This window comes from Salmo salar, chromosome 25, assembly GCF_965601325.2.
Source record: "Salmo salar chromosome 25, fSalSal1, whole genome shotgun sequence".
NCBI classification, from domain to species: Eukaryota; Metazoa; Chordata; class Actinopteri; order Salmoniformes; family Salmonidae; genus Salmo; species Salmo salar.
Window position 1 is genome coordinate 8,338,697 of NC_138315.1, and position 12,933 is coordinate 8,351,629.

Below are 12,933 nucleotides of genomic sequence, written 5' to 3' on the forward strand. Positions count from 1 at the left end.
TCATGTCCTACCCAGAAACATGGAATTGTCCTCGGAACTGACCTGACCACCAATGGGGAAAAGGTGGAGGTGGTAACTGAAAGGCCAGCTTCTCAATTGGCTCAGGTCTCCCAGATATCACCCAAGGAAGGGGGGAACATCATGCTTGGTAAGCACCATTACTGGACAAATATCGCCATATGTTATCATCTTTTGCTTACCTCATAGCTTTACCAAATTATAGCTAACTTGAAAACTTAAATCATGCCCACACCCAATCTAATGCAAACCTGTATACGTAACATGAGTTTGGTTGACTGACACAATTTTTGGGGGACTTCTGCGACTAACTTTTAAGCTTTCACTGCTGATTCTCCTCCCAACCCATTGCAACCCCTACACCTGATTGATTTGAATTAATCCATCTGAACCATGATTTAAAGCACATGGCGTAAACACCCTTGTTTTGGTATCCTACACAGTGGTTTCATATTGAAATGGTCATAAGGCTGTCTGATTTGTGGAAGTGAGCGTGACCCCAAAGCAATATAACACCACAGCAGACATTTCAGAGTTTAAAAGATTTGCAGCTTGCCAAAGTTTGAGGCACCAAGGTGCCTCTGACCTACTCTGCTTTGACAATTCATCTACTTTGAAGGGCTTTGTTTTTGTGATCTCCTCCTATTCTTCCCTTTCTTTCTTCTCTTCCTTTTTGGTTAGATTTTGGCCAAATTCTTTACAAATTCTGCTTTGCGGTAATTGGCCCAGCTTCAACTGACAGATCTTGATCATCAGAAAAATGACAATACTTGAAACACCAGACCACAGTGTTTGGCCTGTATCACCCTTACGTTCTCCCCTCATGATCTCTTAGGCAGAGCTCAGGATATGGAATTGGGAAGTAGAGGAGATAAGATGGTGGATCCAGGAATGTCCAGGCAGCAAGTGGAAACACATGAGGCGGTTCAAGAGAACCATCTGACCTCGCCCACTTCCTGTAGCCTCGCTGGTGTTTCTGAAACCGAAACATCTATGGAGGCTCGGCCATGCTCGCCCAAATTGGGGGATGAGGTTGAGCTTGAATGCAGTAATGACAACAAAGACTCTGATAATGGCATACCGGTAGTAGAGGTCAAGCATGGACCGGTTTGCGATTCTGAGGTAATTGTGGTTGTAACAGTTCCTGAGGAAGAGCTTACAGAAGAGGGGGAGGGATACAAACCAGCAGGCATAGAGGGGACAGTGCAAGGGAGAGTAGAGGCCACAAACAAATGGGAAATGGGAGTAAAAAATGTCAAGGCAGATGATATGGAGACCAAAGTCACCAAGAGTAGTGATCACACAAAAGAGCCTACCTCAGAATATGGTGCATTAGCTGAACAAGATAATATAGCATTGAGGAAAGAGGTTGTGAAAAGTATAGACTCATGTCCTCAGCCTAGGGAAACCATTGAGGACACCATACAAAATGGCACACAGATTAGCCCAGGGACTGACCATGATACTAGTAAGAGCGCAATAAAATCAGAATGTAAGCCTCAACCTAAGCTTCAGAAAACAAAGGCAGAAGCGTTATCAGAGATAACTGACACTCAGCCACAGGCCCAAGGAGGCAAGAAGAAGAAGAAGAAAGGCAAGAAGGGAGAGAGACAAGGTGATGAAAATCAGGAAGACTATAAGAAGAGCACAACAGAAAAGGGTGTAGTCTCCATGAAAAATACCACACAGATTCCCCAAAGTACAAACCTTGATACTACTAAGAGCCCAGTCGAATCAAAGCCTGAGCTTCAGAAAACAAAAAAGGCTGAAGTGTTGCCAGAGGCCACTGATATGCAGCCACAGGCCCAAGGAGGCAAAAAGAAGAAGAAAGGCAAGAAGAAGGGAGAGACACAAAGTGGTGAAAACCAGGGAGACAATAACAAGATGAGCAAAACAGAAAAGGATGTGGACTCAATCTCAACAGATAAGGAGCCAGTAGTGGAGGAAGTTATCGCAATAGAGACACAGGAGCTTCTAGAGGAGGGGACTGGTAGTTCACCAAATCAAGAACTCCAAAGCCCTATAGGTAAAGCTCAAACCATGGCTGAGGGAGGGACCCTGAAGGAAGAACAACAACTAGCAGAGGGCCGAGTAGAGGTTAAGAGTGAGGAGCCTCCCATTGAAACCCCAGAAGTATCTCTGACTGACCAAGCCAAGAGTGAGGAAGTTGTCAAAAAGGACAAACAAAAACCTTCAGAGAAATCAGAAGGCCAGATATCAGTATTATGCCATGAGTGCGACATTGGTATTGTGGATCCTGTTGACCAGCAATGTATAACCAATTGTATAACCAGTGCTGATAACCCTAAAGTGAAATTAGAATCCACAACAAATAGTGGTACCCAAAAAGACGAGTCAGGGTACATAACCAACCCTGATAACTTTGTAGACTGCCTGAACTCTTCAGCTGACCCGAAATGTCCATTGGACTTGAAAGAGTCCACTGCTGGGAATTCAAACAATATCAAAGAAGAAGATGCAATCAAGGTCTCAGTTGATGAGGCTCAAACAATCCAAGACACAAAGGAAGAGGGAATTAACTTTCACAGTCGCATAGTTCTAAGACCGGTGCTCGAGAAGAGCATGGTACCTGAAGACCTTATCGCCAATGATGGTGTCATTACTCACCCAGAGCATGTTACCGAAAATGCCATAAAATACCTGACAGTGGCAGGTCAGGATGAACAAAATGGGAGCCCAGATGAGTGTAAAAATGCTCTTGTACATAAAGATATTTCGATAGCATTGCCAGCAAGTGTAGATGAATGCAAAAATGTATCAGGAGAGAACTGTGGCACATCGCTCGACAGCAACTGCCCTGCTGCTGAGACCATAAGACAGCCTGAACAATTGATGGATCTACCTGGTTGTCCAGTCGCTGACAAGCACTTAGATGAAAACAACGAGCCAGTAACACTTGATGAAGAAAAGACCTCAAATGGAGGGATCTCCACAGAGACCAAGCTGAATGATACAGAAACACGACTACAGGACCCTGTAAAAGAAACTCCGGAGACAATTGACTTTTTTAGGGAACAGTACTACAAAGAAAGCAAACTATGCACTATGGTGGCCGAAGCAGAAGAGCAAGACGATCCCATTGAGGCCAAGCTGGAGGATAACAAGGTACCTGGACCCAGTGAGCAGGGGAATGATGAGGGGGCCGATGATATCGATGAGGGTCAATCGTTTGACTTTAACGACCTAGATTCGGTGGTTTCTGCGAATGTGTTTCCAGTAACATCCCAAGAGGTCAGCCAGGAGGTGAGAATGATGGAAGGCAACAAAATGGAGGTAGAGCCAGGTAGAGAGAAGGCAATCAAGGAAGAGGAAGACTGGGACAAGTCAACAGGAAAACCGCAGGCCACAGTAGTTAGCACAATAGTGGCAAAGCAGCCACTTGAACGAGGGTCAGATAGTGCACCAGAATAGCTCCGAAGCCCTGAAGAAAAAGCACAAACCAGAGTGCCAATGAAGAACAACAACTAATCACTTATTTGTGTAATATACGAACAGAAAGACATTGCAGAGGGAGTGTGTGTGACTGAACAACAATGTGTAGGTGAGAGTGAGAGGCTGCAGATTGCAACAGAGGTAGGGGCTTTGCCAGTAGAGGGGGAAGAGGAAAATCCCATATGGGTCAAAGCAGGGTAGAAGAGAGCGTAGTCGAAGTACATATTCAGCAGGGGGTGACGGAGAAATCTAGGTCAGGCTCGAAAAAGGGCAGTAAGAAAGGAAAAGGCAAGGGGAAAGAGGACTGACAAATGACCTTGTTTAGGTCTGCCCTCAATAGAAACAACTGCAAATATTTATGATTGGAATTGCAGAATTTGAACTGCTGTAGCCGAACCACCTTCAATTCAAATGAATTCCAAAGCAATCAGAGAGGTGTGTGGGTATTTTAGCTCATTTCGATTAACCCTTTACACTCGTACCCGTATACAGGTTGAAAATGGCAGAATTGGGCACTAATAAGCACCTAAATTGGGCTGCACAGTAACATGCTATACATGACGTCAGAGCTCTGGCTCTGCGCTGCACAGCGCTGTATGGGGTTTGACGAACAGCCGTTCTGAACTTGAGCACGGTGCGCGACAAGAAGTTTCCCCCATTCCTCCCTGTAATTGGGCAACTTTTGTACCATTTTGGTTGTCTGAGTGAGGGAAAAGCTCTAAATTAAGATGACTATGTATTTTGAAAGATGAGACGTTGAGGTTTATTAACGCTTTGGTATCATACAAGCAAGCCAAACACCCGAGTCAAAATTTGAACTTCAAATTCATAAAACTCATGTCATATACAGTGTCAATGTTTATGATCACTATGTTTGATGTACAGTTGCAAGATGACATGGCGTTATACCCTGGGTTGTCCTGAACAGAATGAGCTTATGTTAATTGTGAAGCAAATTTCCAGGGCACACACACCTTAATTCAGTCATGACTCCTTTCTACGTGCACCAAAGTTTCTCTGAATTGCCTTGTGAAAGCCTAACACTGTAAGATTGTATTTTATAACTTAGCTTGTGTGATGGTGGGGATGAAGTGTTGTGTTCCAAATGAAACAACTACAAGTGTGCTTGCTCTAGTTCCTCAATGGCACAGCTAGGAGAGCTCCAAAAAGTACCTTGTAGTTGAAGACTCGTCTTTGTGTCATAAAAGTGTATTGGAAATTGCTTAGGAACTGTGCACACTTTGGAGAGGTGTATGGCCACATCAAATCAAATTGTATTTGTCACATACACATGGTTAGCAGATGTTAATGCGAGTGTAGCGAAATGCTTGTGCTTCTAGTTCTGACCATGCAGTAATATCTTACAAGTAATCTAACAATTTCGAAACTCCGAGACAATGGAGACACCAGTTAGTCCTCTCACTCAAACCCTTGTCATTTTTTTGGTCTTATGTTGCACCTACCCCACATTCTGCAGGAATAGTCTTATGCTACTGAATTTGTTAACAAATGCGGCGAAAAGTACAGTAAATGTAAAATGCACATAAAATCTGTGTAATGTTAGGATTCAGTACTGTCAGGTGAACAGTTGTGTACTCACCTTTGGTCTAATAATTGTCCCATCTCCAAACTTTTCCTTTTCAATTGCTACCATGGTTATGCATATGATTTTCATATTTCTTCTGTAAGAAACTTTTCAATTTATCCCTATCCATATAAGGCCAATTCCCACGAGTGTAAAGGGTTACACTATTTTTTTTTTTTAGGTGAAATGCTGTGCAGAATCGTCTATAATTGTGTTGAGATTTTGTTCTATGTTATCTTGAATATATATTAATGTGCATGACATCCTGTAGATCAACATGGGTAGAATGATGTTGAGTAGACAATATTGCAGCGGATTATATATTTATTTTGTTATTTCTTTGAACTATGCTTTATATTTTACAATGCGTTTTCCTATGTGAAATGCACCATTAGCGTTTTCCAGATGTTTTTTGCTTAAGTGCTTTGGGAAGTTGGCCATGGGATGGGTAATCTTACCATGCAGACTTTTCCCCCAAGTAAGCAGTAACTCAACTGATACAACTAAGAAAGCTAGTTGTAGTAGTTGATAAGTAGAATCCATCAGGTGTGTTACTGCTTGCCTGGACCACATTGGCCCTGGCAGGGTACATTTCCCATACTCTCATATAAGCACCTATATAATGTAATAATATTGATTGATTGATTTTTGAATGACTTTATTTTATTTTTATTTTTTTGCATCTATTCAAAGGACGGTGTTACATCGAAACGCATGATAAAGCATCTATATATTGTGTAATTACCAAGAGAAACAAATACTGTAGCAATTAATTGCACATCATTTATTGTAATACCTTTCATCTTCACAATGTCAAAATGTTACCCAGAACTAAAAAATATTTACTGGCTTTGGTGGTATAGGTAGGAAAAAGCATTTGATGAAGAAAAAAACTAACAGATGGAATTGTTTCAAGTCTCTCATGCCATAAAATAATTGGCTGAAACATCCTCCTTGTTACAAGTCAATTCCATGTAGGCTGTGTCAGGTGAAATCCAAGCCCTGGGCTATTACTGTATGTGCAAACTGTAAAATTGCATTGTGTTTAGTATACAGTGCATTCGGAAAGTATTCAGACCCCTTTTATTTTTTCCACATTTTGTTACGTTACAGCCTTATTCTAAAATTGATTAAATTGTTTTTTTCCCTCATCAATCTACATACGATACCCCATAATGACAAAGCAAAAACATTTTTTTCAGAAATGTTTGCAAATGTATTAAAATAAAAAACTGAAATCACATTTACATAAGTATTCAGACCCTTTACTCAGTACTTTGTTGAAGTACCTTTGGCAGTGATTACAGCCTTGAGTATTCTTGGGTATGATGCTACAAGCTTAGCACACCTGTATTTGGGGAGTTTCTCCCATTCTTCTCTGCAGATCCTCTCAAGCTCTGTCAGGTTGGATGGGGGGAGCGCTGTATCGTGGAAATTCTAATCAATAATGAGGAGAGACAAGATCAATCACCAATCAGGATATTACTTTATAAAAAATGTATTAATAACATAGATTAATTATTGCAATAATGAAGCTGGTCGACGACCCACCCGTAGGTCCAACGAGCAGATTTGATCCACAGCATTTTATAGCAAAGTACATCCTCCTGAATGTTCATGACAAACAACAGATGTATGGAATGGGTCACAAGGTTAGGATCTGTATGAACGATACTAATAATTTACTGCAGGCAGTATCTGCTGTAAAGACTGTTCTCATTGTGTAGAAACCCATACCCGAGCCATCTCTCCCTGGTACCTTCCAGTCAATCCATAGCCATCTCCCTCACATTAATGGAATGTGACCTAAGGCATTGTAAATCTACTGGAAGCATTTAGCCCCAGAGGCCCAATTTTAGAAGACCACGTACAGATGAGTGTTCCAAAAACCCCATTCTACTCCATAAAACAACCATTTGATGCAAAAACAGCATTATATCATAATCTTGTAATTTTCGCTATCACAGTCGCTGCACAGGTATTTTCTGGTCTCTCCAGAGATGTTCAAGTCTGGGCTCTGGCTGGGTCACTCAAGGACATTCAGAGACTTGTCCCGAAGCCACTCCTAGCTCCTGGCTGTGTGCTTAGGGTTGTTGTCCTGTTGGAAGGTGAACCCTCACCCCAGTTTGAGGTCCTGAGAGCTCTGGAGCAGATTCTCATAAAGTATCTCTCTGTACTTTGCTCCGTTCATCTTTCCCTCGATCCTGACTAGTCTCCCAGTCCCTGCCGCTGAAAAACATCCCCACAGCCTGACGCTGCCACCACCATGCTTAACCCTATGGATGGTGCCAGGTTTCCTCCAGACGTGGTGCTTGGCATTCAGGCCAAAGAGTTCAATCTTGGTTTCATCAGACCAGAGAATCTTGTTTCTCATGGTCTGAGAGTCTTTAGGTGCCTTTTGGCAACTCCAAGCGGGCTGTCATGTGTCTTTTTACTGAGGAATGGCTTCCGTCTGGCCACTCCACCATAAAGGCCTGATTGGTGGAGTGCTGCAGAGATGGTTGTCCTTCTGGAAGGTTCTCCACAGAGGAACTCTGACAAGCTCCAGACTGCCCATCGGGTTCTTTGTCACCTCCCTGACCAAGGCCCTTCTCCCCCATTGCTCAGTTTGGCCAGGCGGCCAGCTCTATGAAGGGTCTTGGTGGTCCCAAACGTCTTCCATTTAAGAATGATGGAGACCACTGTGTTCTTGGCAACCTTCAATGCTGCAGACATTTTTTGGTACCCTTCCCCAGATCTGTGACTAAACACAATCCTGTTTTGGAGCTCTACGGACAATTCCTTCGACCTCATGATTTGATTTTTGCTCTGACATGTGCTGTCAATTGTGGGACCTTATATAGACAGGTGTTTGCCGTTCCAAATAATGTGCAATCAATTGAATTTGCCACAGGTGGACTCCAAACAAGTTGTAGTAGCATTTCACGGATGATCAATCGAAACAGGATGCACCGGAGCTCAATTTCGATTCTCATAGCGAAGGGTCTGAATACTTATGTAAATAAGGTATTACTGTTATTTTTCATTAATTTGCTAAAATTTCTTAACCTATTTTCGCTTTGTCATTATGGGGTATTGTTTGTCGATTTGATGAGGGCAACATTTTTTTAAATCAATTTTAGAATAAGGCTGTAACATAATAAAATGTGGAGAAAGTCAAGGGGTCTGAAACTTTCCGAAGGCGCACTGTATGCCATGTCTGCTGAATTCATATAATGATATGACTGCTAGACAAGTCGTACACAGTGTAAGAATATGACTCCTTTGTTAGTCTCTGGTCTAAATGTTTCTTCATGTGCACTTTTTGTAAGGAAATACCTTGACAGTTGTCCTTAATGAATAAAGTAAGTCATTACCAGCTTTGAGAAAGGAACTGTAGTACTTACGCATTATAGTATAATATGTAGTGGTGTCTGCCAGTCATTGACGCACAAGCAAATCTCTTATGTTTGTCTTCCATCATCCATTCGCTGTTTAGCATAAAAATGCCCTAGAGGTTGAGTGTCCTCTCCACAGTTTCTGCATGCTAACCATAGCCACACCCCTCACATATCCTCTCCCAATGGACACCTGCTCCATTGCATGCATCAAGGGACTCTAAACTCCTCCCACTCTGACTCAGCCCCTCCCTGTCCATGTACTTGGCTCCTCCCACCCCTGGTATGTCAACATTGGTTTTACAAGATGTTCTTATGATTGTTCTTGCATGAACGTAATGCAATTGTGTAATAATTGGGTTGTAGATGCTTACTCAAAGTTATACCGATAATTGTGAGAAGTTCTGTGAGACTTTTTAATGTGTATTTAATGTACATTTAATGTGAGACTGATCCTGTACTGTAAGCAGTTGTCTAACATTTTCTGTAATACTGAAGTGAATCTGCCTGTGTTTCTTTCAGAGATCCGCTTGAGGAAGCTGGTTGACGAGAGGGAGAACTTGATAGGACAGGTGAGGAAGGACATCCATCCATAGTCTGTCTGGGTCACCTGTTACGTTAGCTGAACTCCCCAACTGAATTGGCTACATTTGTGTTGCTGCTATTTCTTGTTGTTTTTATATGGCTGCAACTTTTCTCAATCTGAATCTGTAGGACCTAAAATGAACTTGCTGCAGCTAAATTGTGTAGAGATTAATTAACATTAAATCATGCTTGGTTGAAATGATAGGCCGATAAACTGAGGTGCATGGGTGACTGGACTAAATTGTGAAGTCACTGTACAATGTGAAGTCACTCACTTACATACAGACAGATGTTTTAACTATGTTCTGAATGTGCTCCTCCCTATAGGTGAAGAAACTGAAGGCCCAAGTAGAGCAAAAGAAACTGAAGAACGGGACTGAGGGCTCCAGCCCAGAGGGTGAGGTTCTGAAGAACGGCACAGACCCCCACATACAAGACCTGCAGAGTAAGATCCACAGCTCAATGCTGGCTTTTTGGTTCCTTAGCATCTGACACACACCTGAAATGTTGTGACCTATGAAATGAATAACTCAAGACACAAATGAATGTTAGTCCTAACAATGCTATTTCCATAGCATTCATATGCCGCGCATCAGATCTTGTTTTCTCCCCCCCCACCCCCACATTTGCAGGAGATGCCAGCAGGCAACTTAGTGACCTGAAGTTCAAACTTGTCAAATCAGAGCAGGAGGTGACCGCTTTGGAACAGAATGTAAGTGTACTGTCATTAACCTGGTTGATTGCAGAGCGATAATCATCACAGATAGTTACTATTAGTTTGACTTATTGGCTGAGATTCTCATGATTCTCACCAATCTGCAGGTTACCAGGCTCGAGGGTCAGGTGACCCGCTACAAGGGTGTGTCAGAGAATGCCGAGAAAGTGGAAGACGTGTTGAAGGCTGAGAAACGCAAGCTGCAGAGAGAGGTATGGCCCCCAGCTGTCAGTCATGTGGCTTGAATCAAGCTGCTATGCAGAGACCAGATGTCAGGGGCCTACAATCTTCAGAACATTGCTTCTGATGTAACAGATGTTAATTGTACTCTCCTTGCGTTGTGTTTAGTTCAAAGAAATCACCCCAGCCAATGGTCCCAGTTAAGCATTATTTATTATCTGTGATTTAAATAGGAAACAGCACGTTAGTTGTGCAGGGCTTAATGATGTTGATGGCTGTCGATGGTCAAATCTGTAGCATGAAAACTGTTAGCAGTGAGCTTATGTGACCATTACATTGGTGCATGCTAGCTAACACACTCATATTCCAAAGCACATCCTGGAAAGCCCCTTAATCCCTGACAGGTACCATATACCCACACATGTATAATTCAGGAATGTACAGCAAACTGGTACACATTGTAAAATAGAATACAGTATTCAGAACGTGACCTACCCCTTGCATCACGTTTTCATACTGGGGAGACCTGACAGTCGCGATCTCCCCCTATCTGCAAGTGGTGGCAATAACACGCCTTATTGTCAACGAAATGGAACCAACCAATAAAAGTGCTTGAACATTAAATACACATTTCTTTAGAGGCAAGCGGAAACATAACCAACCCTGTTACACACACTTTTGGGAGACGGCGAAGTAAGGGAATTGGGCTGTAAGGTACAACATTTATTGGATTTTTTTTAATACAAAAACATTGGAACAGTGTTACTAATCCATTGTTGATCTTGAATAATAGCGTCTTCGATTTAAAGTTAATGATTGATCTTTGTGCCTTCTGTTCCTTCCTTTATGGCAGTTGCGGTCAACGCTGGATAAGATAGACGAACTTGAGTCGAACAACAGCCACCTCTCCAAGCGGCTGGACAAGATGAAGGCCAATCGCACCACGGCACCGACTCCCTAACGATGACCTGCCAGCATAATTCCGACCCTATCCTATTTGTCCACTAATGGCTGCCTACGTAGGACGGAAGTGGAGTGTCCGACCTTGCACTGGGCTCTCCTCTCCATCTGCCTCGCAACCTTATGAAAATAACCTTGAGAAATTTGAGATATCCTAATCGCTGAAGCGCACAACACACAAAAATGCGCAATGTGCCATTTTCTTCATGTCTTTGTTTTTTCCAATGATGAGAATTCTTCATAGGTATATATGACACAGTAAATGACACCCAGAATGCCCCTACCAAGCACTACTTGGCTGGGAAAGAGGAAGTCTGTGTGCCTCACTTCCTCTACCAGGGGGTGGCGCTGCTCTGCACCAGAGAATTGTAGGAAATGTGGCGCTACAGGGGGGCGACTTGGACCGCAACTGGCTGCTTGGGCTACATGGCGGTCCTATCCACCCCACATCCCCAGTGTACAGACTAATACTGAATGTCCCTCTGTCCGGAACCACCCACCTCCTCACTCAACCCCCTATGTCCACATTTACTAAACCGAGAGGACATGGCCTGAAGTCTCAATGGACTGAACTGGGTTAACATGGTGTGCTGTGTATATGAGAGCATTTATTTTGTGTGCACGTGTATAATTTAATTTTTTTATCCCGCTCTTATACCCTGCATTTCTCTCATCTGTGTCCTAAAGCCAAAGTATGAGCACATTTTACCGTGGTTGGGTGTGTATGTTTGTTACCTGTTGTGTCTCAAGTCCAAGGGCGTGTGTAGTCTAAAGGCCATGGAAAGCTGCATCCCACCTTCCCAGGATATACACCGTCTCTATTACCACAATCAATATAATCATTGTCACACAGAATGTTTTTACATGCCGACGTGATTTCACCCATTTTTCGAACTCAGATTCATATATTTATTTTTGTTGACAGATTTGTCTTTGAATGTACCCAGGTCATGTTCATTAGGCACCAAACAAGAAATTGTAAAACAGGGAGGGACTACCTGAAATTGTCCAATAAAATACGCTCATTTTCATTTTCCGTTGCAATCCTTTTGCTACAGTTCCCTAATGAACAGGACAGTAGTTAGGTCCTAAACAGCTTGACAAAACTAATTCACCAATCTACTACAGCCACAGCTTTGAGTTAGGCTCAGAGCAGCCAATGACAGATCTGTGACAATCTGGTAGAGCCCCATTGAAGTTTGTCTCAGGGAGAATCTCAATTGCATACTCCTCTCTCCTCAAAACCCATTTCATGAAAAAGCCAGAGGTCCCTCCCCTCTGGCCTCTTCCAATGGGTTTTAAGGAGGTGAGGAGTATGCAATTGAGATTCTCCCTCAGTCTCGAGCAATAAAGTCACTGGTTGGCCTGCCACCTCACATACTCTTGCTTGTTGAGACATGCTAGTGCTGATGATACTTATGGTGATGAAAAAGACTACATAAAATGGGGAAGGGAACGTTGGTAGGAGACCCCCTCAAACACACACACACACACTCTAGGGAGATACTGCTTCACTGTTTACAAAGCTTTAAAATGTTTGTAAGGAGACTTTAAGGAATTGTAATATTTGTGCAATAAAATGTCCAACCATGCTGTACCGGCAGCTGAGTCTAAATAATTGACCTCCAATAGATGAGTGATTGCTGTGCCCACTCTCAATTTTAGTTCTTTCTACAAGTACAAGGATCAAATTCTTCCCATATTCAATATGAAGGAAGGTGAAATAGAATTTCTGATTAACTGGCTCACTTACACACATTCATAGAGGCTTCTTTAATCTAAGGTCCATGTTGTCTCAAATTCATATTTTAAAGCTGCTAATGTGGCAGTCATGTGAGCCTACGATTTGGAAAGAAGTGGTAATTTCAAGTTTAAGTTGTGTACTCCAAGGCAGTGTCCAGAAACCCTAGCGCCTACCCCTTACGTACCTATTAAATCCTGTCAGACATATTAATTCACTAGTGCCTAGGGGGTAGAGATTGTTTCTGGACATGGACTGAGTTTCAGAGGAGCATCCTCAGCCAGATGAGCTAGTGGGCTGCAGGGAAACGTAGACTCCA

At 42.7% G+C, this 12,933-nt stretch overlaps 1 protein-coding gene across 8 annotated transcripts in view; it reads left to right on the forward strand.

Moving 5' to 3' along the window:
* lrrfip1a (leucine rich repeat (in FLII) interacting protein 1a) overlaps positions 1-12,468 on the forward strand; it is a 76,054-nt gene extending 63,586 nt beyond the window's left edge. For 5 of the 8 annotated variants that reach the window (XM_082968856.1, XM_082968855.1, XM_082968860.1 and 2 more), the window contains 2 exons: positions 16-148; positions 854-8,416. In XM_082968856.1, the coding sequence (XP_082824982.1) occupies positions 16-148; positions 854-3,450 (2,730 nt within the window). In that variant the 3' untranslated portion in view covers positions 3,451-8,416. Of the gene's footprint in view, positions 1-15; positions 149-853; positions 8,417-8,955; positions 9,006-9,345; positions 9,464-9,650; positions 9,731-9,840; positions 9,946-10,552; positions 10,628-10,766 lie in introns of those variants that run through there. The other 3 variants (XM_082968861.1, XM_082968862.1, XR_014382607.1) reach the window with 2 other exon arrangements.
* The last annotated feature ends 465 nt before the right edge of the window (positions 12,469-12,933 follow it).